Source organism: Melopsittacus undulatus, chromosome 4 (genome assembly GCF_012275295.1).
Source record: "Melopsittacus undulatus isolate bMelUnd1 chromosome 4, bMelUnd1.mat.Z, whole genome shotgun sequence".
NCBI lineage: Eukaryota > Metazoa > Chordata > Aves > Psittaciformes > Psittaculidae > Melopsittacus > Melopsittacus undulatus.
In genome coordinates this window covers 71,684,913-71,709,197 of record NC_047530.1, presented here as the reverse complement: position 1 = coordinate 71,709,197, position 24,285 = coordinate 71,684,913, and the positions used below count along the sequence as shown (strand labels likewise).

The window sequence follows — 24,285 nt, the reverse complement described above, 5'->3', positions numbered from 1 at the left end:
GCAAAGAGCACACTAGGTCTTTTCTGGTGCAGCAACTTTCATGTTGAAGTGCTTTACTGCCACAGTCCCAAATCCTGTCAAGAAGTGCTGCTTCCCAGGACAGAGCAATTCCCGTTCTATATCGTGGGCGGGGGACACTGTCCTCATTCCTGAACTCAGAATTCCCCAACTGTCTGTCCTAAATCCCTTGCCTAGCCCACTTCAGCAGGTAACCTGGATCACTCTGATACATCTTCTATCATTATTATTCATATTCCACTCATCTTTTTGTCCTCTGCAAATTCTTACAGGCAACTGTAATGTAAGCGAGTCCCCAAGGGAGTGCTTCTGCTGATGAAATATTCGCCTACCGAGAAACGTGACATCCACAGGGGTGACCCCACCAGGCCGGGGAGGGAGGGCGGGTGTCGTAGTGGCAGCCCTGCTGCCCACCTTTCCCCGACCGCCCCCTATGGAGCTCTGGACGCGCAGCCGCCCTACTGTGTCTGGGGAGCTACGGGCCCGTACTGAGGCAGCTCCAAGATCTGCCCTCACCGTCCGACTCCGCTCCGCCCCGGCGCTCCCCGCCCCGCGGAGCGGCCCTGTGGAGAGGCGGCCAAGGGTGCGCGGGGCGGGGATTGCTGCTGCCGGCTCCCAGTGAGCTCATCCCGCCGACGCGCCAGGCTGCCCGCGGAGGAGCCCTGCTTGGGCCGTGCCGCGGCAGTGCCTGGGCGCGGGGGCCGGGTACCGCTGTCGGAGGTAAGCCCTGCCTTCCGCTCCCCCTCCAACCGGCCGGTCTGTCCGGAGGGTTGCGCGGGGGCTCGGGGCCGGCGGGACGCCACTCAAAACTTTTTGGCCGAGGAGAGTGTACGGGCAGGTTGGACGGGCGCAGGGCGGGAGCTGAGGCGTGCGGTGGGGCTGAGGCGGCGGCTACCCCTGCGGCGGAGCCCGGGCCGTGGCCGGCACAGGTGGGGGTAGGGCTGGGCGGAGCGCGCAGAGGTGCGGCCTGCGGCGGCCGAGGAGGCCGGAGGGCCCGGGGGCGGGTGGTGGGGGCTGCTCGGGCCAGGCGGGCTGGGGGAGGCGCTCCCGCAGGGGCGAGGCCCGGGGCTGCTGGGCAGCCGGGATTTCCGCCTCCCAGCGCATACTTTCACGTTTCTGTAACTAGTAAAATCTTTATTCCTTTATTAGTAAAGAGTCTGCTTTCTGGAAAACTTGAGTTCTTTGTGGTTACTCGTTTCTGATAGCAGAACGCAAAGCAGACATGTCACGACTGTCCCATTAGTAGTATGGCAGCTAAAGTTAAGGCAGATGGCAAAGACAGCCGTGCATTACTCAATCAGGCGTCGGATCTGCATGAGATGTTCCAGGCAGAGTTGGCAAGAAGGGAGATGTTCAGCTATTTACCTTTCTAGACTGGAATGGACTGTGTAGGTGCATGTGTGCATCCGTTGGCAGTGACCTTGTTTTGATTACTGAAACAGAAGGTCCTGCCCTTGTGGTTCTCAGTGTTGCCTGCTGTGGTCTGAAGGATAAAATGATAATTTTTCTTCTAATATGCGAGTTACTAATAATGTATAATAACTGTGATTTATTGCATGCTTCCTAAAGCTTTCTGAGTTCTCAGTAGTGTTATTTCGGTTAGTTGTTTGCCCTAGCCTCATAATGCATAGTTATTGGGCAGAGATTAAAGTGGGTCCTTATTGATTGTTTTCAAAATACAGTATAACGGGACACATCTTTCTGTGAGGATGAACCTCGGTGGTGAGAGGGGAAAGGAAGCTAGAACTGGCTCAATGTGATACTGAGTGGGTCCCCTCAACCCTGTTCTGTTTTATAGCCACCTCTTTCTCCCCCTCGTGGCAATGCAAAAGTGGCACTCATCTGGGCTACTCTAGAGGTTGTGTTTTCTGACTGATGAATCAAATGCTACTTTACCATTTGGAAAGCTAACAGTTGGCAATGTGGGAGGTTTGCTTTGGGCTCCTGTGATTGCTGGGTGTTCTGGAGTATGTTAAATGTTTTACTCATCCAGGCTACTTCAGTTTTGCGGGATTATTCAGTACATTTGAAAGGCCTGTGTTAACTCCTATTTTTTGGTAACTGCTCCTTAAAAATAGCCTGATGCTTAAAAATACCAGGTAATGAGGAAAATGTTTGAATCCTGCAGTCCTCCACAGTAGCTTGATGCACAGCTGTCATAAATGAACTTTTCCTATTTTTTCTGATCTGACAGTTGAGAGCTTGAAAAATAGGGTTATGTTATTAAATAATGCTAGTGAGCAAGGTAAGTGCAAATACAGCTTCTTTCTGCTGCTGCTAGGGCAATGCATTTAGAGCTTCGTTTACATGGATGCCCTAAAGTGCTGGTTGTCCTGCTTCCTCAGTTTAGCTAACCATTGGAATGTCCAAATGGTGAAGAATTATGTCTGCTTCTGAGCCAAAACATATTTGGTTCATGGCCAGAGTTGCTCAGCTTCCCATAGCAGTCTGTAGGAAAAAGGCATTTTGTGTGTTGAACCACAGTCCCAAAGTTGATGCCATAGCAACACTGTGATCTGAGTATATACTTCTGAAGACAGCTAAGCAGCCTTAGGAGAGGTGTTCTGTTTTTCTTTAGCTGAATTTCCTACTGTCATCAAGGTTAAACCTTTCTTTGAAGATGAAAGATTAATCTGCAAGTTTTCAAACTCATCAACCTGATCTGTTGGTTATTTGCAATGACACCCATAAACATCTGTAAGTTGAGATAGATATTAATGGCTTTACAATTAAGATTTTTCTGTAGCAATGCTGCCTTGATTAAAAACTTGTATTCCAAGCTCTACCAGGAGCTGGACCTTTATGTTTTCCAGAAAAACAGAGAAAGGTCAGCTTTGGGTTTTCTGTGTGGGTAAGGGTTGAGAAAACTGGGTTAGTTTGTGTCTTCTGGTTGCTTTCAGCTCTCCAGATTTAACATGGAGGTTGGAGAGTTTATCACAAAGCTGTGGCAATTAAAAAATTAGAAAAATATATGGCCTGACAAATGCAAAGTCTTAGTTTTAAGAAATGTGTTTGTGTATAGAGGGAACTGCTGTTAGTAAACTGACTTCTGAACAGTAAGGCATAGTATAACACCAAACTGCAAATAAAACCCAAAAGCAAGCACTGAAACACTCTGTGATAATCACTGTATTTGGTTGTGTATTTAGTTCGAAAAGTCCCTTGTATTGTTGTTGTTTGCTTTTTGTTTGTTGGTGTGTTTTGGGTTTTTTTTCCTTTTTTAAAAAGGAAAAAATTATTTTGGTGGAGTCTTAAACTCTCTGATATTGTCTTGAAGGAAGTAAATAAAGGGATCAGTTGCACATTAATGCAGAATGTTTATTGTGTGGCCTAGTATTAATGTGTCTACTTGCTATGCTACATGTTACTACCTTCTTTTAAAGTTCATTGTTCAGCATGGCTGATTAAATCCCTCAGTATTGTACTTAGGAAATTTTATGAGGATAGTCCAGTGTGCTTACCTGATTAGATTATTTATCCAAGTATAAAAGGTGGTGAGGTGCTTTGTATTAGGTATTTAGCTTTACCATATACCTTTAAGAGTCTAGTGCAGAGTACCTTTCCTGCTTGCTTAGGGTGGAGACAATTTTAGGTAGGGAGAGTCTGAAATGAAACACAGGTTTTCTGCCATTTTTGTTTTGTGCTTCAGCAAAATAGCATGCTAGTGATCTCCTTATCATAGCTAAAATGTCCTGTTGCTCTCCCTCTTTCAGCTGCACAGAGAGACTAATAATGCTGAGTTTACTTTGTAGTTATTTCAGGATTTTGTGCTGTATAGGCTTTTGAAAGTCCTGTTTCCCGTGCTGTGTTTTGGGAATTCTGTTTTTGTTTTCTACTCTGCGCTTACTGAGAAGAGGCCCGTTAAGGTATTGGCTTGATCTGTAAAGGCACTTTGGCACTGGAATGTTAAACTTTGCAGTATCTTAACTTCAGTGCTTGGCCTTCCTGTATACTGTGTGAAGAAGCTCCTGTGTGCAGGTAATATTTGTACAGGTTTCGAAGCAGAAGGCTAGGTAACAAAAAATGTCTATTGGTTATTTCTCCATTATGTGACTGGGAGTAGTTGCTGGAATATGTGCTTTGCTTCCAGAGGTAGTGCCATCTCCAATTTAGTAATTCACTTCTTTACTTTCCTTGATCTGGAATAATCATTTCTAAAGAGGGTGCCAATTTGAAAACAGAAGTTCCACTAGCTTGCTAGATGCAGCGCCTTGCAGATCAGCCAGTTTGCCAGATTTTAAGTGTCTCCTCATCTGTGCCTTGTTGCGTGGGATGTCAGTTCTCAAGTGTTTGCAGAGAAGAGTTTGCTATGTTTCATTGACTATAAAATGTTTTCAGCTTGAGAATCTCACAGGGTCTTAAACAGGGGTCAGTTTAGTGATAGCAGTGAATGGGTTTTTTGCATAGCTGTTAGCAGAAATTGAAATTTCTCTGAAGTCAAATCAAGAGCTGCTTTTAGGATCTTGATGTTATTGAAGTTGGTGGCAATGCTCAATAAATTATTGCTCATTTGACCTTTTTCTGCAAATACTGTGTCAGCAGGCCTAAGGGTTACGGGGTTTCAGTGTTTGCATAGTGACTGACTTGGTGAAGCACTGCTTTGTGCAGTACGTCTTGGGCACTTTTGGAATACAGAAGACCAAAATAATTTGAGGACTAGGGATGGTCCTGAAACCATCTGGTTCTTCCTCATGTGCCTTCACAGCTGTGGATTCAGCTGTATCTAGACATGTATGAAATTGGAAAACTAGATGCAACTTAGAGTTCTAGTGGTCTTAAATATGGCAACCATGCAAGGTACAAAGCTACAGATACATGTTTTGAATCTCTGCTTTTTTTGTCAGCTGCCTTGAATACATGGTGTTCCTTTAAGTTAGGACTTGTGAACTATCAATAAATGCAAATTTCCATGGTTTAGATTTCTGAATTACAGGGTGCTGTCATAAGAGGAAGACCTTTGTAGCCTATGCTAGAAGAGTTGTCAGTCTCATTTTAGCCTGTGGTAAAATTTCCCCTCTCATTGGTGATCCAGGTATTACGCAAATAGAACACCTTTTTTAAAAAAAGGTGCATCATATTCTAGCATTGCAAGAATTAACCTCTCAAAGAAAAGCGTGAAAGGTGAATGTGTGACGTGTCCCACATTGTGTAGGAACTGAAGCAGTTGCCCTGATGGAGTGGGAATGGCCTGTGTGGATGGTCTCAAGAAGGAGCCCCATGGGTAGATGCATCTTGGGACAAGGGTGGTGTGTGCATGTGCACATTCATCCCTGGGCTCATAACTGAATGCGGCCCTCCTTCACTTTAAGCTGTTTCTTATCCTTTGCTTTCTACCTGTATATTCCCACTCCCTTGCTCAGACAAACCTGCAATTAAAATACTCAAGAATTAGCATGCTTCTAACAAAATCTGTAGATTTTGTAAGGAGTCTTTTCTGCTTAATCCAAGCTACTGTTGTGGTTAGTCCTTTTAACTTGTCTGTCAAAGCACACTTGGACATGCTGGGGAGCCTTGGCTTCTAGTTAAACTGCTGACTTCCTCCATATGGGTCACTTGCTTTTAAGTTTATTGAATTAACAACTGTTAGTGCTTGTGTTTCCTGTACCTAGTAGCATTTAAAGCACCATTTCAGAAAGATGTAGAGTGAAAGCATTATTTTTTTCTTTTTTGCTGTATATTTAGTCTATTTGATAATTAACAGCTTTAAAAACAAAGGTGCTTGTAAAATGTTTGCTGCATTGCATTGGAGTTGTGTATATTGTGTGGGTTGGGGTTTTATTTTGTTTAATTTGTTTGTTTGTTGGTGGGATTTTTCTTTGGTTTGTTGTTTTTTTTTGTTTTAGTTTTTTTTTAAGACTCAGTCTTTGTTAAATTTAGATCCAGCAGGAGAGAAGCTGGAACTTGTTAGCAACACAGGAAACGCCCTGAAAGAAAGTTTTTGATGTGCATGTTTGTGTGTAAATGTGAACTCTGCAGCTATGTGGCTGGAGTTAGACTGTGGAGTGCTCTGCTTAGCTTTGAAGAGTTTTGCATCTTTAAATCTTGTACTAGCTTCTGGTGGAACTTTGCTGCCATGTACTTTGTATGATTATTAGTTATTAAATATCTGTGACTGTCAAAAGCTGATAGTTTTAAGTCAAATTCTGAGCATTGCACTTAAAATAGCTGAGGTGTTTAACTGCTGAAAAGACAGAGTCCAGATTAAACCACTTTGTTTTATCTGGAAAAATACCAGATTTTGAGAGGTCTAAAGATTGAGCTGTTCTTCTTTCAGTCACATACAATGAACCTAATTAATTTCTTTCTTCACAGGTTCCTTTCCTTCCAGTCTGTATTTCTGACCATACTTTAGCGTGTTAGGATTTAAACAATGCACAAGTAAAAATAAATAGAAGCAAAATATGACCTTTTTTTAAACTTGAATGAGATGGAAGTTTCTAGAGAGTTTAATGTGTGAGTTGGTTTTGATTCAGGCTTGGATTTTTGCTGTTTTTTGTGTTTGTTTGTTTGTTTGGGGGGGTGGTTGTTGGTTTTGAGCAAGAATGATGAAACACAAAGTATTCTTAATGTGGATTTTGGAGGGAGACTGTTTTACACCAGAAATGCCTTTGAGTTGATTATTTAGTTAATATGCCTCAAGGTCTGTTTTACATTGGGCTAAATTCCCACTGAGGTCACAAAGGGTTTTTTTTGTGCTAGTAAGGCTTGAGTTCCTGGATTTTTCTACAATATATTTCAGAAACTGGAAGTTTGAAGCAGAGAGGGAGGAATATTATTGCCACAAAGTGTAGACATGGTTTTGCTGTGGCAAAGTAAAATTTTCAGCACTTCCCAGCTACTGATGCAGAATCTTTGTGTTCAAGCAAGAATTGCTTTGAAAAATGCAGGAGACAATGGAAAGATCCTGGGGGGAAAACTGTGCTTTATCCTCAGATAAACTAAATTTGGCAAAGGTAGAATGGAATACAAGAACATTGTGTCTTCTAGCATGATATACCAAACTAATGTACAGTTTCAGAATCCACTGATATACTTTAAACTTTGGAAATGCAAACCTGGTGTGTAGAGTTTTTGTTTATTCCCTAAGTTATATTTTGGGCCACTGTGGTACATTACAGGTGTATTTTCTGTAGGTTTGAAGTAAGTCATGTGATGGCAGCACTTTATTTACACTCATTTAGAGGTACTAGACATATTATGAAAGTTTGGATAAAAAAAGATCTAAATAATGTTGGGTTTATTTTTGCTTGACCAGAAATGCTGTATTTTATTTTTAAAAGACAACAGGGCAAGAAGGACAAAAATGACATGAAGTTATTTTGTTCTGCTGGAACTCAAAGCTCTGCACCAGAGGAATATACTAAATGGTTTGTTAGGACTTTTTTCTTTTTCTTCCCCCTCACCCCTGTGCCTGCACAGAAGATTCTTCCAAAGCTCTTGCGTCCTCTACAACAGAGTTGCATCTTGGATCACACTGGGCAAATGGGCTTCTTGAGAGAGCTCATTTTCATAATGAAGTGTTCCAAGACTCTGCCTAACTGGCATCTGAGAAATCTAACATTGTCCCTCCAATCTTGTAAAAACAAGGTTGTTTTCTTCCTAGTTTTATCATGTCTGCTAATAGGAAAACCAAATGCTTTTTTCCTTAGCAAGCCTTGCTTGTGCCTTCTTTTTTCAATTCTCAGTTTTCCCCATGAGAAGAATTGAATTTGGTTTATCTGCATTTTTTTTTCTTCAGTTTGTGGGATTTTGAGGTGAGTTCTTGTTCATGTGAGATCTGTGGGGTTTTTTTCATAAATCAGTGAACTCGGCTCATCTGATTTACATGGGATTTGCAAGCACCTCATTAACTGGTTAAGGTGAGGCAGTCTTGACAAACTTGTAAAGCTGTATGCAGACCTGAGATTTTCATGAATAGTTAATTTTTTGAAGGATGCAAGTTTGTATTCCACCACTAGTTAATTTCTGGTTGTGAGGATTTAAATGTGGGTTTTTTTGGATGCTTGCCTGTGGAGGGTATGCTTTCTGGCATCTGAATTAGAGGATTTAGTGGTGCTTGGCTGCTTAATTACTGAAAGCAATAGGACAACTGTAAAATTTTAATAAATATGGGCTTGCCAGGTATTTCATATTTTTGGTAAGAGCATGTAAGATCTTGTCTACACCAGGGAGTTACTGCAGAATGAGGCAGGGTGTGAATGTGGGGCACTTTTCGCCTTGCATAGACAAGCCTTTAATTTTTCTTCAAGAGCAGACTCTGGGATGTTCCATGTTTGTTCTCCCTAGTTTGAGGTCTGTAGTGGACTTATGTCTAAGTCTGTAGTAGCTAAAACCTGTATCTAGTTTATGTGAATAATCTAATTGATTTCAGTAATCTGCTTTTGTAAAGAGAGTATACCACATGTTGGGTTGTGGCAGGACTGGAGGGCTTTCTTGTAAGCCCATTGTGGTAGAAACTGCCTGTCATAAATGTTCAAACAGAGCTAATTTTAACACTGTGACAAGGTCTGTTGATGCTACTACCTTGTACATTAAAATGAAAAGTGCTTTAAGGGAAAAGGAATTGGAAGAATATGGATGTTAGAGTGTTTCCTTGTAGTTTACACTGTAGAAGAATGCTTGAGTCTTGTCCATAAAACAACATAATCAAATAATTAAAAATGGAAGGGTTACATTTCACAGCAGACATAAAAAAAAGTCTTGAGATGAGAAGTGGGGAGGGTAATATTTCTGCTTTGCCACATTCTTATGGGTGAGATTTCAGGAGACAGCTGAACCAATCTAACAGTTTGTTGTGATTTGGAGGAGTGGTTTCCTTCCTTCTGTACCAGCCATGAGATCCTGCTATTTTTCCTGTGTTGTCTCTGTTGCTCATCTGACTCTGCAGCGCAGTTCAGAAAACACAGAGAACTGTAGCAGCACTGGCACGATGTAGCGGAAATATGCAGCTGACCCCTTTGGCTGTCTTGTAAAGACTTGTCCAGTATGACTTTGAGTAAACTGCTTTTTCTTCCTCTTAAATGAACGGCCATAAGAATACTACCCTCCCTGCGGGCTGTTATGAGCTGTAATATGTTTTAAGACGCTCTGGGGGAGAAGAGGCAGTATATACAGATGCCTCGGGTACATTCTGATTCACCTGCCTTCTAGATCATGTAACTTCAATGTTTAGTCTCTAGGCAGCCTCAAGAATGTTACTGTTAAATTCTCAAGTTCACTAGTTTATTTTATCCACTTGGATTACTGCTTTATGCTTTTAGTGTGTGTGTATGTGTGTGTATGTTCAATTGTGCTAATGTGTTCTGGACAATGATAACAACCCTGGTATGTGTGAGCTTTGTGTCCCACTTATTTCTGCCTTTTAGGGTCATGTAGAAGTTACATCTGGCTCCATGTTTTTTGATTTTATTTTTGTTTTTCACGGGGGGGGTGACGAATATCTGTTTGGTAACTAGTCAATTTAGGCAGTTGCATTTTCTGAAGGAAAGAACTCTGTCTGCATTGCATTTTTTATACAGGTTTCCAAGATCATCTTGTATGACTTGCCCTACATGAGCAGGGGCACTGGACAAGATGACCCCCAGAGGTCCCCTTCCAAACTCTAGCATTCTGTTTCTCTACCATAACCAAAGAAGTCTTAATGACTGTGGTTACTTTTTGTCATCATGGATATTTGCGATTCTGTGCGGAGACCTCATAGCAGCCTTCCAGTATCTGAAGAGGGCCTACAGGGATGCTGGTGAGGGATTATTCATTAGGGACTGAAGTGATAGGACAAGGGGTAATGGGTTGAAACTTAAACAGCAGAGGTTTAGACTGGATATAAGGAAGAAATTCTTTACTGTTAGGGTGGTGAGGCACTGGAATGGGTTGCCCAGGGAGGAAGTGAATGCTCCATCCCTGGTGGTGTTCAAGACCAGGTTGGATGACACCTCGGGTGATATGGTCTAGTGTGAGGTGTCCCTGCCCATGGCCGGGGGGTTGGAACTAGATGATCTTAAGGTCCTTTCCAACCCTAACTATTCTATGATTCTATGACTCTATATTTCAAGCTGTTGTTGCACACATGCCAGTCTAAATCTAGTAACTGGGACTAGAAGATACATATCGTAATGAAGAAAATAGCAACATCCATTTTACACCAGATTAGTATATCTTAAAAGTCACACTGAAACCTCCAAAAATGCTTACTTAATACTAGATATGTTTGTCTCTATTTTTAGGCCTGTGAAGTAGGAAGTATTTAATGTGTCCTTTGTATACCAAGTTTGGATGGAGCTCTGCATTTGATGTTTGGCAAAAGCAAGTGGCTGTGATTCCCAGCCATTTCAAGATAAGTTATTTTATGATTAGAAAGCATACTGTCCCAGAATTCCTAGGGATAGATGACATGTGAAAAAAAATAGTTCAGAACATGCACCTGTATTGGGCATCAGTGTCTAAAATGGAGGCCTGTAGTGTTATGAGAAAATTAGTAGTAAAACAACTGCTTTTTTGAGAGAGGAAAATTTCATGAAAAAGCAAAGAAGAAAATCCTGAAAGTGTGTGAGGGCCCACAATGTCCAATTACACAAACGAAACTGCTTCCTTGCCACTTTGCATCACTTGGATGGGAGTGATGATAATTAATGCTGTTGATGGCTTTGCTGTAGTTTCCTTAATGTATTGTTAAAGTATCCAGGAATAAGCTTAGCTTTGGTTTAAATATAGGAGTGAAAGTTACACAGCCAGCACATGAGCAAAAAGATGAGGTACCAGTGTGGGCAAACTGAAGGGAGCTGTATTGCTGCCTCCTTTGCCTGTAGTCGTGTTTCAGTCTTGTTTTCAAACTCCTGAGTGGACCTGTCAAAATTTCTGTCAACTATCACAGAAATTTTCCTCTTCTGAGAGACCTTCTTACCATCTGTGGTGATCTGCCCTGCTGAGCTACCTGAAGACTGTAGGGCACTGGCTTTTGTCAGGCAGTGTATGGTGCCAGGATGTATCAGTACTCTGTAAATTCAGCAGCATTTTGACTGGTCCCCTTTCCTATTGTTGTATAGAGTAATTCTGTCAGGAAAACTGCCCATGCTTGCTGTGAATTTGCTTTTCAGTGGATGAAAGATTGTGGAAGAAGCCTTCACTTCTAGACAAACAGATTTTCATTTTATGTCCTACAGTGTTTTCTTTGAGTTGTATGCATGTATTAATCAAATACTGCCGGTTTCTGTAGTGCCTAGTTTGGCTTTGTAGCAAATGATTTTGTTTACCATTTGGAGGGAATTTGTTTTTCTTTTCTGAAGGGATCCTCAGTCTGTTAAAGTCATTGGAACTCAGTGATTTTTTTAATTTTATTTTATTTTGCACATCCGGAGTGGCACCTCTGCCAGACTATCTACACTAGATGCAGCAGGTGGCACTTGAGGTATACAAAAACATCCCCTCTCTAAAAGTGTGCCTGAACACTGTCATGCTGTGTGTTTATAAATAGTCTGGTGGTAGAATAATCTCATTTTGAAGTAGAGCAAAGTTTCTTCATATGTGGAGCTGCCTCATGGGTTTTTTCCTTTGTGCTTGTTTTGGTTTGCTATTTTGTTATGTGTAGCTTTGTAGACAAAAGAAACAAATACGGAAATCAGTGTGTTTGTTTGGACCACATGCTAGTTTAGTAGGTCTGGAAGAGACCTGTAGTGTCAGATCACTTTGAAGTCATGGGGTTTTTTTGGATATTGCCTATAGTACTGTTTTGAGAGCTGCCTCATCTTACCAATGTACTCCACTGAAATTCTCAAGAGATTGCTTTGGTCAGGCCTAACTTTCTTGGGTTTTTTTTTAATATTGAGGCTGAGAAGATCTTGGTTGGTGTTCTTTGAACTGAAAAGGGATAAAAGTGGCAGCTTTGCAAGCTCTGACTTCAAATACACATCTTAAATCTGAAAATAAGACTACGTACACGTACCTGCATAGGTTTATGTAGGATATGATTTCTCATCTGCAGTTTCTGGTAAGTTGAAAGCATTAAGCAAGTTGAAAGTGTTACTGGTTTAGCCTGATAATTTCTTCTAATAAAGTATTTTATGAAATTAAATCCCTTTACATGATATAAGTTCCTTAAAGCATTAAGGTGGTTGGAATAAATAGTAATTTATTTGTTTCTCTATGTCAGCAATAGTCTAAAAGCCACAACAAACAAGCATATGGTGGTTTGCCTATCTCAGCTGCAGTAGTTCAATTGCTAAGCTTGTGGATTTTAGTGACATTTAATAGGTCTAGGAAAATTAAGTCATTGGTATTCAGCCTCACTAGGTGAACTGTATGATCTTCCCAGTAGTGATGTATGAGGGAAATGCAGTATTCACCTACTTGCCTACTGTGTGATGGGAGAACTTGTCTATCCTTTGAGGGGAATCTGATGGTATGACTTAACAAAACTCAGTTTTCTTTAAGCCAGTTCTCTCTTGGAATATAATAGACAAATTCTGTGTATGCTGTCTGATAGGAAAACACTGACCATCTTAAAAAAAAGTCAGGTACAGAAAGTTGATAATAATTGAACTGTCGTGATGTCATTGTACTGTCTGCTAAATGAAATTTAGTGCTTTTCTCCTGTGGAAGAGAGTATAGAAAATGTATGTACAGCTGTAGGAGACAGTTTCTGAGTTTTAAAGCATAACAAATCCAATATGCCAGGTAGTGTTTCTTAATCAGCTGGTAGGGTTGCGTTGCCATGCACCAGAAATGAATCATCACTGGGATCAGAATTTTCATGTGGTGAAGACATCGTGCCTGATGCTGTAGGAGAAATTGTATTCTTTGCTGTAGCACAAAGAAGAGAGGACACCTGATCAGAAGCCCTTTGAAAATTCTGCCCAAAATTACTACAGATGTGATGTGTAGCCAGTCACTTTGGTACTATTATGAAGTTTGTAGGCTATCCTGTACTAATAAATTTTTTTGCAAAATAGGTATTACTTCTGATATTGCTGGACTTTAACACTGAAAATATTAGTTACCTCTAAATTGATTTCTTCTGCTTCTTCCCTCACTTAACTTTCTAGACCATACTGACTCCTTAATAGCACATATGGTTTCACAAGAGCAGAAGAAGCTTGCTTAAATACATATCACAAAGACTAACCCATACAGGCTGCCTGTTGAGCCTTTTTTAAAGAAATGGGGAACCTACAACTGTTCTGATGGCTATAACTGGAAACTGCATAATGCCTGTCTAGTCCAGAGACCAGAGTCTGTTAAAATGTTGGTTCAGTTATTGCAGATGCCGATGTGCTGTCTTTCCCCGTTTTCACTTTGCTAGATCATCTTGTCTTCAGTTTTCTGGGTCGTGAAACAATGTCTAGAATTGCAGCAGTATGGAGGAAGGAGGTTTAGACTGATGTAGAGTGGTGGGATGAAGGAAAATGATTTTGCCTGCTGAGTTGTGTAAACTGCAGCCTGTATAATGTGAGATGGATGCATTCTGCATTACATTTACTTTTGTCTGCTTGGAGTAAATCATGTTTTACAAGCAGCTTGCTGATACTCATCTGGAAATTAGGACAGTTGAGAAACGAGGTGCATTTTACTTCAGTACGCTTCATCTTCCGTGCTTTCTGGAGAGGATGGTGCTGTTATACCTATAACGTACAACTACTGGGTAACAGAAGATGCGATTACTATGAGTAATAGGGTTAGGATTTTGGTTAGTGTGATTTTTTTTTTTTTAAATTTTGTTTTGTCTTAATTTCATTTTCTGTGTGCTGGTAAAGCTGAAATAGCAGTTCCTGACCTAGTTTTCATCCAGTTATAGGCTCTTGATTTTCTGCTGACATGGTGTGTGCAGGGTGTCACTTCTGCCAGCTGGAAAGTGGTGAGTTTTCTTGCCTACTGTTTTGACCCTTTAATAATCAATTTTGAAGTAGAGGGTTTGTTACTTTTCCTTTTTTAATATGGGAAGATGGAGAGAGTTGGGATAAAAGTGGCCATTATGACAAAGGCAAGGAAAAATGTACCTATTTCATTTTCATTCATATTTAATTTTCCTTTGCTTCCTCTTGCCTCAGTGCAAACTGTCTGTGATGCCCACTGGTTCTGGGGGATTGCTGGCTGGGATGCTCATGACTGTGTTTCCTCAGGACTTTTTTTAAACCCTGGTGACATTATTTCATTCCAGAATGCCTCTGCCTAGTGACCTGCCACTTAAAGAGGGGGCAACTTTTAATATTTTTTTGTTTTGTAACCTTTTTATGGAGGTGAGGATTGTTGCTGAAGACAAGCAGTCTTCCTCTTCCCACCTGTCATCATTCTGCTCCCTCCACACTCACTGACCTCCTTTTGGCCCCTGAAGTAAAAACTTGTTTTGCTGTAGTCTGTGCACACTGATCCCTTTCTTGCAGAGTTGGAGGAGAGATATTTCACTGGATTTAGGAATAAAAGGCAGTGGAATGATAGAATGTAATTTGCTTCTGTGATAGCTAAAGATAAAACTGAAGGGAGAAAACAGTCCTGGTGAAAGTCGAGTTTAGGCTGAATGAGATGAGACTGGAAGAGCACAGCGTAACTTTTGATCCTATAAAGAATTTGACGGTATCTTGTAAATGACAAGAGCTAGAGGGGTGAGGTTCAGAGAGAAGCCTAAATAGCAAGGATAAATAATTCAGTAGAGCTGAGAAGCAGGGTTTTTTTTTTTTGTTTGATTTGGGATTTTTTTTTCTTTCTGTTTTTCTTTTTTTGAAACTCATAACTGAAGAGAAGGGAAGTTCTGTAGAGAATGGTAGGAAGGTATGATCTTGGTATTTCTCTGGAGGGGCTTGGCTGAATGGGAGGAGAAAGGGACAAATAAATTTGTGTACAACCTCATCTGTAGTCAGATACTTTTCATATGAGAAACAGCTGCAAGTCTTTAAGATTTTATGGCTGCTCTGTTGACAACTGCTGCTGGTTTTTCCCCAGCATGGACAGGCAAATGACTCAGCTGATGATTCTTCTTCCATATAATTGCTGAATCATTCAGGTTAGTTCAAATAGGTGCTAATGACCTTTGGAGTTAATATTTCAGGCTTGAGAGTGCTCTTCCATCTGCTTCAGTGCAAGATCAATTTCTTCCGTGCTTCAGGGTAGTAACAAGTAGCTGAAGAACAGTAATCTTTAAAACTGATAAACAGTCATTTCTCCAGTATCTGGCACCTGACCAAGAACATTTAGACAGCAGTGAAGTGAAGACACCAACCATCTTTTCCCCTGCATTGGCAGTCCTTGGAGGCACTGGCCAAAATAATCAGCAGTAGGGTAAAAGAGTAGCATAGCAGAAGACTGGGTGGTTGCAGGATAGAATAGGTACTTCCGTGTCATCTGGGAAGTCAAATCTAGAACCAGACTGGTGGGAAAAAAGCTACCACAAAAGCACATTCTAATAACTTACGTGATAATGGGATTTTTCTCACGCTTCCTCGTCTTTCACCTCTTTCATTGTATTTTAATAGTGCTTCAGGGCAGAATTCCACTGTTTAGAAATGAACAGCAAATTGGAAACCTTGGTGTTCTTTTACAGTCTCCTGTTAAATTGACGCATAGCTTTCAGGAGTGTCAGATAAGAATGGGGGGAATATCTCATAAGTAAGATTAATGATAATTAGGTTATTGAGTAAGGAACAAATGCCGTATAGCTTCTCAGTTCTTATCTGCATTGATCTCCCTACAAAAGAAAAGTGTAAAGACCATAATTGTAAAATAATTTCAGTATTAGCTGGTTAACTTTGCTGAATTTGTTTAAATTTGGCTCAATACAGCCCACTGGAACGATTAATTTATTTGACCTCTCCAGAAGCAATTGACTCTTAGGGCTACATCTCTGAAAATAACCCACTGTGATAGTAATGTGTCTAAAACATGCATGCTGCAGACCTTTAGGGAAGGTGGACCGAAAGTTAAGGATGGGAGCAAAAGCTATGAATCATCTTGTTACTGATGTTAATATCTGTTGGTAGTTGCCATACATGGAAAGTATTTTTATGCAAGAAAGTTGGTGGGTTTTAAGGGAGACTCACAGGCAGAATGAAAACATAGAGATGTTTTCTTCTGTCTTTCTGCTTTTCAAAAGGGATTTCGTAGGTAATAAAATACTTAATTTGTGAAAAATTAGGAATGAAGTAAGCTTTTGTGTATGTCTGTGCTCTCAGCAATTTACATAACCTGCCATTTGTATGTTTTAAACCTGGTCCTGTTCTGGAGCCCAAAGTTGATAATAATGAGCTCTTAAATTGAAGGACTTTCTGCCCCTTCCCTTCATGCTCTGAATATAAGGCAGTTGTATGAAATGTCATGTGTATCTGAAGACAACCATTGAACTGGTGGGAGGGCAGCACCCATTTTAAAATGTATTTGACATGAGCCAGGGTGGGGGATCTGGTTTTGTAAGCAGCTACTATGATCTTTGATTGCATAAGCAAAAGCATGTTGAAGTATTTTCCTTCTTATGCAACATTATTAATATTGACCTTTGGATAAAAAGTCCGTATCTCATACCTGTTTGAAAAGTGGAAATGACAGTTAAAGTTTTTAAAATGCCTTGAAATCTTGAAGGAAAGAAAAAACCTAACCAAACAACAAACAACTGATTTCGGGGGTAGAATTTAAAAATTGTAAGGAAGAAAACCTAAAACTGAATTGTTTACCAAAGCAAAACAGTTACAGTAGCTGAAAACTTCTGAAATCTTAGTGAATGATTTTCTTTAAGCTTAGTTCTGGGGAAAGCAGAAATACAATGTGCTCAGAAAAGACAAAATGCCAGCATTACTTGAAAATACCCTACTAATACAAATATCTTCAAACCAAAACAAGATCTAGTATCCCATGTCTGTTTCAAGGGACAAGGAAGTATAAATATACAGTATTGATGTTCAGTTCAGTCAGTCTTCTTGAAGTGTGAAAGATGGGTCTGAAGAAATTTTTTTACCTGAAGCTAAAATGCTTTTGAATACCTGTCCTAAAGCTTTACAGTTTGTGTAACTAAGTTTGGTGTTGGGCTTTTTGGTTTGGTTATTTAAAAAAACACATAGCTTGTTTGTAATCAGGATTTTGAAACGATAATATTTGGTTCATTTCCTAAATGGTTCAAGTACACACCTTTGTGGAATGTGAATGAATATAGAAAAACCTAAGGTGCTGGCCTAAGGACAGTTTATTTTGTATTTTTCTGCCTGCTCAGAACCCTTAGTGCTGTGTCTCTCCTTGAGTGTAATTGACATACCAAAAGTTGAATTTCTTTGGAAGTGTTTATCTTTAATTTTTGCAGCATTTTATAGGGGAGAAGGCAGGAAATGTACTTTGCTTCCAGGTAATGGGCAATGTTTGTATTGGCACAGTATGTGTCTTGAATAAGCAACTGTCTCCCGTGCCATTTCTGTTCTGTAGTGGAACAGATCCTTGGAGAACCAACTGTCTGCACAGCAGGGAAGTTGGCCTCAATTCCAAAAAGAGAAAATCTAGGATGGAATTGTCCTTGATTCCATTTGTTTGATCTCTTATTACCCCTAACCTGTATCCTAAGAACAGGAGTGATATATACTGTAAAATTTCAGTTCTGTATCAAGCCTCTCTGTTCTGCCTAATAGGAAATTTATACTTGCCATGTTTGCAAAATAATAAAGTTAAATATAATGTGTTTGTATAGATGTTCTTTCTTTTTTCTTTGTTGTTTTTATTTGCCACTGTGATCTAGCTATGTAGAATATTATACTTGGATACTGAAATTCATTAACAGCTCTAGATCTACCATTGCATATTGCAGACTTTCTAACATGGCACATGGTTAAAATATGGAAAAGAAAAATATTTTCATTAAAAAGCAGAGTGCAATAAATACATTTGGGCTTTTATTTTCTTTGATGTCTTATCTTAGGAGGTAATCTGGGAGAGGGTGTTTGTGTATTTAGATGCTTAGAGTTATTTTTCTTTCCTTTCAGAATCTAATAATTAGATTTTTTTGATCTTGTAATACTGGGAGGCATATGCCATTTAAAGTAAGAGTGAGGGAGGTAGAATGTACTTTTTACTACATTACAGCTTGTGTAATGGTTTTGTTCTAGTCCATGCCATTCTCCTCAGAGGCAGAAAGTGTCCTTTCTGTAGCCTCAGAGCTGGTTTGTATGCTGCCTCTGCTAGGAGTCTGATCTGAGGTGAGTTTTGTTGGACAAAGGGAACATATTTGAACCAACCTAAGGGATTTACTGTTGTATTTCCTGCTATTCCCATCCCCCTCCCTCAGTATGTTAGATGTATTTCAAGGCAGTTCTCTTTTTTGGAGTGTGAGTGGGGGTTATCCTTTAAAAACAGTACATGCAGTACAATGGCCTGCAGGATATATAGGCTCAAAGGGAATAGTGCATTGTAAATGGTACAGTGTGAAATGCATGCAAGACGTGGTCAAGGGTACAAAGGCTAATTAGAGGCCAGTAACTAGTGGTGTACCCTGTGGGTCAGTATTGACTCTAATCCTGCTCAACATCATTAATCACAGAAGGGCTGAGGTTGGAAGGGACTGTGGGAAATCACCTTGTCCAACTTCCCTGCTCAGGAAGGATCACCTAAAACCACTTGTCCAGGACCACATCCAGATGGTCCTTGAATACTTTCAAGGAGGATGGGAGGCCCCACAACCTGTCTGGGCAACCTGTGCCAGTGCTTAGTCACCTTTACAGTAAGAAGGTATTCCTGATGTCCAGAGGGAATCTCCTTTGTTTCAGTTTGTGCTCGTTACCTCTTTGTTCATTGGATTACTCTTTGCACCCATTACTTTTTCCACTGACTATTTTTAAGCTCACATTTCTCTTTGAGCTGCAAAGGAAGGTTTCTTTAGCACTGCACCTGTTCAAGATCCTTTAAATGTGGTTTATGATTACCATATTTTTCTTAAGAAAGATCCAGTTCTCTTGCATCAGTGTTATTGTCTGCACTTGCAGTAGGCTCCCCCCATGACGATCAGCTCTGTGAAGCCAAACTATTTAATAATTACCTTCTTGTATTCGGTTCCAGTTGTGTTACACCACTAAGCTGTATCCCTTTTGGAAAGAAAGAAAAAAAAATCATGCAATGGTCTCTATAGGGCAGAGCTAGATGAGACATGCGCTGTGAACTTCAGCAGCACTTCAGGTACTGTTTCTTCCTTTTTTGTGTGGTGATACCAGTTGAATTTTAATAAAGTCACTACTGTTCAGGAAGACCTTAAAGGTTTTAAAATATATGTAAGTAAAACTTACCATACAGCACTGGGGTGTGTTGGTACAATATACACTGAATAATTTTAGAGGAAACATTAACATTTCAAAGCCAGGCAGAAGTTGGGAAATGCCAAATTAAGAATGTCTCTGCAGCTCTAATTTGACTTCCCATTCTTCTACATACACTTTATGTTTCAGCCTTGAATTATATGATTGAACACCATTTTCTTCAGTAAATGCTCTAACAACCCATGAATGCTTGCTAGTAACATTAAAAGCTACAGTACCCTTGAGTGCAGTTACCTCAATTACAATGTACTGAAATGACCTGAGAAAATTTTAATTTAAAGGAACTGTCCAATTACACGTAAAGATGGGTTCCAAAAAACACAAGACCTTCAAGCTGTAACATTAAAGTGAAATTTATATATCTATGCTTTTGGACAGGTGACCAGCTTTTAAATATGAAGCACAAAGTCTGTGATCATTCCAAACTCATGCAAGTACCAGTATCTTAATGGTGTGAAGTTGTTGGAAGGATTTGAGGTGAATCACAGCAGTTGCTTTCAGTTATTGTGAGGTGGTTTTGTTTGGTGATTTGGTTTTTGTAGGGTTTTTGTTTGTTTCTTTCTTTCTTCATGGTTTTTCATAGAATCACAGAATCAGCTAGGTTGGAAAAGACCTTTAAGATCATCAAGTCCAACCTTTACCCCAGGACTGCCAAGACCACCACTAAACCATGTCACTGAGGGCCTCATTACACAGTTTTTGAACACTTACAGGGACAGTGATTTCACCACTGCTCTGGGCAGCCTATTCCAATATCTGATTATCCTCTTTCTCAAGAAATTTTTCCCAATATCCAATCCAGCCACCCCCGGCACAGCTTGAAGCCATTGCCTCTTGTCCTAAACTTCTGGTGGCTTTTTTTTCTTTCTTTTTCTTTCAAGAGTTTTCTACTAAAATTATAAAGACTCTTTTAAAAATGGTGATCAGGAAGGTAGGAAAGAGAATGCTGGTGCTGAGTTTGGCTTATAGGTAGGAAATGGCTATTACAGCTGTCTGGTAGCAGTTCTGTACTCAGTAGTTCTGCGATTTGGGAAGCATCAGAGAAGCCTGGTCTTTGAGCAAAGAACATTCACTGCAGCAATTGTAGTAATACATTGTACAGCTGAAGTACATGCAGTGCACACTGGATGTGCCTGGTTTTACAGCCACTGCTACCCACATGATATGCGCAAGGAGGAAGCTATTCTGAAAGAATACTTAATAAACTTGGGAAGTGAACCATTTGGATTTTAATAAAAATATGTCTAAGGTGTTTGAGTTGTCCTTTGCCTCTGTGTGTGATACTGGCCCTGTGGTGGGGCTAGGAATGAAGTGTGGTATTCCTGGGCCCAGGCAGTGTGCAAGGGCATTCCTAGGTTAAACAAGGTCTTAGTTTGCATCTGACTGTCCTTCATACCAGGGGAGCAGACAGAACATGCTTACGGAATGGAAGATTCTAGCACAGTTTATGCTTAAAAGAAGCACAAATTTTGATTGTGTGATCCAGCGTTTAAATTCATAATTTCCTAACTTATGTATTACTTGGTCTGTCAAGAGTTGATATATAGGATAGATTGTTCCCTTCTGTGTAACAGTCTTAAAATATATAACAGGCTAATGAGGTTAGGTCTCTCCTCAAGTCTTCTGCTCTTAAAAATACAATTGCAGTGTCTAGACTGATGATCTTTGACATTATCTTCTCCATTCCCTCCACCTGCTCCAGACCTGAATTCTGAAGCACACAATGGGACAGAGGCTCCTCTAGGGGCCTCCTTAGTATGACAGAGTGGAATAATGACTTTGTTTTAGGGGCAGTGCTGGTCTTCATACAACTTAGGAAAGTGGTTTATTTTCTTGTATCATCAGATAAGCTGTTTCCAGCTGACCATGTCTGAATCTCTCAGAAAATACTTTTTTTTTTTTTGTAATGGTGTACCTGAGGCCATGACTTGTTTTTCCTTGTTACTGCTTTTTGTGAGAGCTGTTGTATGAGGGAGGAGTGCTTCTTTTTGCCTTTGCAAAACTAGAAGGCATTAAGTACTGGGAAAGGGGAAGCAAATGGGGAACACATGGTGAGTGAGAGTGGAGATACAGTACTTAGCTGTCTTTCTCATCCCCCAGTAATTAGCTTTTGGGAAACATGAAGTATATGGTATTTCAAAGGAAGTAACCAGAGCTGCAGTTAAGTTTTGCTTTTGCTTTTGTGTATAATCCTTAGATACTTTGCCCAAGATACAGCACAGAAGGTAGCGTGTTTGCTGCAAGCTTGCCCTGTGATCATAGAATCAACTAAGTTGAAAAGACCTTTAAGATCATCAAGTCTGACCCCCATACCCCAGGACTGCCAAGTCCACCACTAAACCATGTTACTGGTGATGTGATGTGTTATCCTAAGGAGTGTAACTCATCATTACACCTTGCTTGAGGTGCTGCTCTGCCACACGAAAAACAACCACCTGTGTGCATGGAACTGACCCAGGGATCTGAGCATTAAGTATAATACAGGCTTGAGAAACCTCATAGCTTTCTAATGAGTATGTATTGTATCTGCTTCAGGTTGTTCATAGAAGCTTAAGAACCATGTTGTACTGATTTTTCTTTCTGCTTTATTTTATAAAAAGAAGTGAACTTTCTGAAGTACCTATATTTTTTGAATGGAAGACTCTTGCTTTTCCTGTTGATTCCATGTGGGGTTATGGCAGTCCATTATGTAAACCAGCATAGTCAGAAATACTTTTTTTTTCCCTTCCTGTTGTATTTCCTATACTGCAGGTTTGTTTTTTATTTTTTTATAGAGAAAACAAATGAAATTAGAATTTATAGGTGCACCAGAAAGCTTTTTGGGGAAAAAGTAATCTTCATAGTCTTCGTAATTCCTTTAATATCATTTTCCTTGCTTTGTGACTGAAGATAGTTACCTGAAGCAGCTTAACTCTCTTCCAAATTCACATCCTGGATATATATTTTTTTTTAATTATTCTCTGAAGTTTGCAGCTGCTGCTCACTTTAAGTTCATTGTTAAATTTGAGATGTGGAAAGCAGAAATGTGTGTGTGCTCTCAGGCATGGATGGATGGGCACAGGGGTATGTACATAGCAGGGCAGTGATTTAGGGAATTTGTTCAGCTGTCTGTGTGTTGGTCAGCAGTGTAAGGAACATACAGGTAAGGAACAGTTGTGTGGTGATACCATGTTCCATGTCACCCATCTGTTCCTCACACCTGCAGTTTGGAGTCTCCAGCTGGTAGCAGGTTTCCAACATGCTGCTTGCTCCCCTGGTGATGCTGATGAACTCCATCGGGAGTTAGCCCTTTATTCTGCTTTATTTTCGCAGTGTCTTTCCATATCTTACACCATGTTTAGACTTACAATCTTAATTATATGTGGAGTGTGGGGAGTGCTGTATTATTTTTCTATATGAGAAGACAGTGAACTCTAATTGTTTAGTTCAAATATTAAAACATTCCTTGTGCGTCAGGAGTTTGCTTAATCAAGCTACGCTGTAAAAAATAAATGTAACTATCAAAAAGTTTCTTCTTGATTGCCTCACTGTTTTGTTTGCATTTACCCTATCTTCATTTGGTTTTGTGTGAATGGATGTTATTAATGTTACATTTATTTTTGTTTCTTTTTGTTATCCTTTAGGAGCAACATTTAAAATGTTAAAGGCAGTTTTAAAAAAGAGCCGAGAGGGTGGAAAAGGGAACAAGAAAGACTCAGGTATGAATATTAATGACATATTTTATGATGTAGATGAGTTGTGTGTTAAAAATCCAGCAATTAAATGTATTCTGTCCCAGCAATGATGCCCTATCTCGAGGGCTGTGGGAGACTCCTGTGCTGATGCCAGTGGCAGGGAGGTCTGTCAGCCCTTGGCCCTCTGCTCAGTTTTGCCTCCACTGCTCACATGCAGGAGCAGATCTGAAGCCTCCTGGAAGGTGTATTCAGTGCAGTCCTTCCCAAATCACTACATAGCAGGACAGATGGGAGCAGGTTGCTCTTGATTCTTACCAAAGAATTACTGAGGGCTGTGTTCAGAGCCCTGAACTGTGTATATTTTAAACTACTTACTCAATTGTATCATAGAAAAAAGCCCATATGTATTATGTAGGATAGCATTTTTATTATTCATTAATTCAGACAAAAAATTATTGACGATAAATTTAGTGAAAACATTTTAAGTTGGTTATCAAACTTCTGTCATGTTCTAGTCTTTGATTTAACTACAGAGATTTTTGAAGGTTAAATCATTAATAAATTTTACTTTAAAGCTTACTTCACTATTAATCATAAATTTAGAAATCCACGACTTACCTGTGTTGCCTTTCAGGACAAAGGGTAACTAAGAGCTCTTTAATTGCCATTTTTGAGGGCAGCAAAGGAGCAGCAATGTCCTTTGAAAAGAACAATAGTTACAGAAGTGCAGGTGCTGGCAGTTGAGAATTAAAACTGCAGGCTCTGTGCAGGCCATGCTGAGAACTTTGCTGCAGTAGCTAGAAGGCTGATGGACCTGAGGGACAGTTACGTCTTCTTCATAGTTAAATTTTTAACTTCAGACTGCTAATGTTGGCTAATCCATCTAATTTTCTGATGAGTTATAGCCTAAGTTATCTGTAAGAGTGACTTTATGCTGTCTGGCAATACAAATTAAAAAAAAAAGTAAAACCAGATATTCATTTATATTGTGAGTATACAATATAGACTAACCCATTCATATTTTTCAAGACCTTTGAAACAATGCAGTCATATTTTATTTGACAAACAAGTTATATATGTAGCTTGCATTGAAGTTTTTAAAACTGTACTGAGTTATTCTGAGTCCTACAAGGGGAGGGCATTTTAAGTGTTATTCTGCAAAAAGCAGTTGTGTTCATATGGCAGGTAACGTGTTCTTCAGGAAATTCTTGTGGTCTTCTGAAGTTTACACTCGACCAGGGTTTCTTTCTGAGTGACTGAAGGATGAGAGCTATCCTGAAACAAAAAACCATTGACACTAGATCAGAGATGCACAGAAGTGATCACAGAGC

General features: G+C 40.0%; 1 protein-coding gene across 4 annotated transcripts in view; it reads left to right on the top strand.

The window, feature by feature from the left end:
• The first annotated feature begins 664 nt into the window (after positions 1 to 664).
• The window catches only part of TANC1 (tetratricopeptide repeat, ankyrin repeat and coiled-coil containing 1), an 84,629-nt gene continuing 61,008 nt past the window's right edge, over positions 665 to 24,285 (top strand). For 2 of the 4 annotated variants that reach the window (XM_031053221.2, XM_005153724.4), the window contains exons 1-2: positions 682 to 738; positions 22,904 to 22,978. In XM_031053221.2, the coding sequence (XP_030909081.2) occupies positions 22,918 to 22,978 (61 nt within the window). In that variant the 5' untranslated portion in view covers positions 682 to 738; positions 22,904 to 22,917. Of the gene's footprint in view, positions 739 to 22,903; positions 22,979 to 24,285 lie in introns of all 4 variants that reach the window. The other 2 variants (XM_031053222.2, XM_031053223.2) reach the window with 2 other exon arrangements.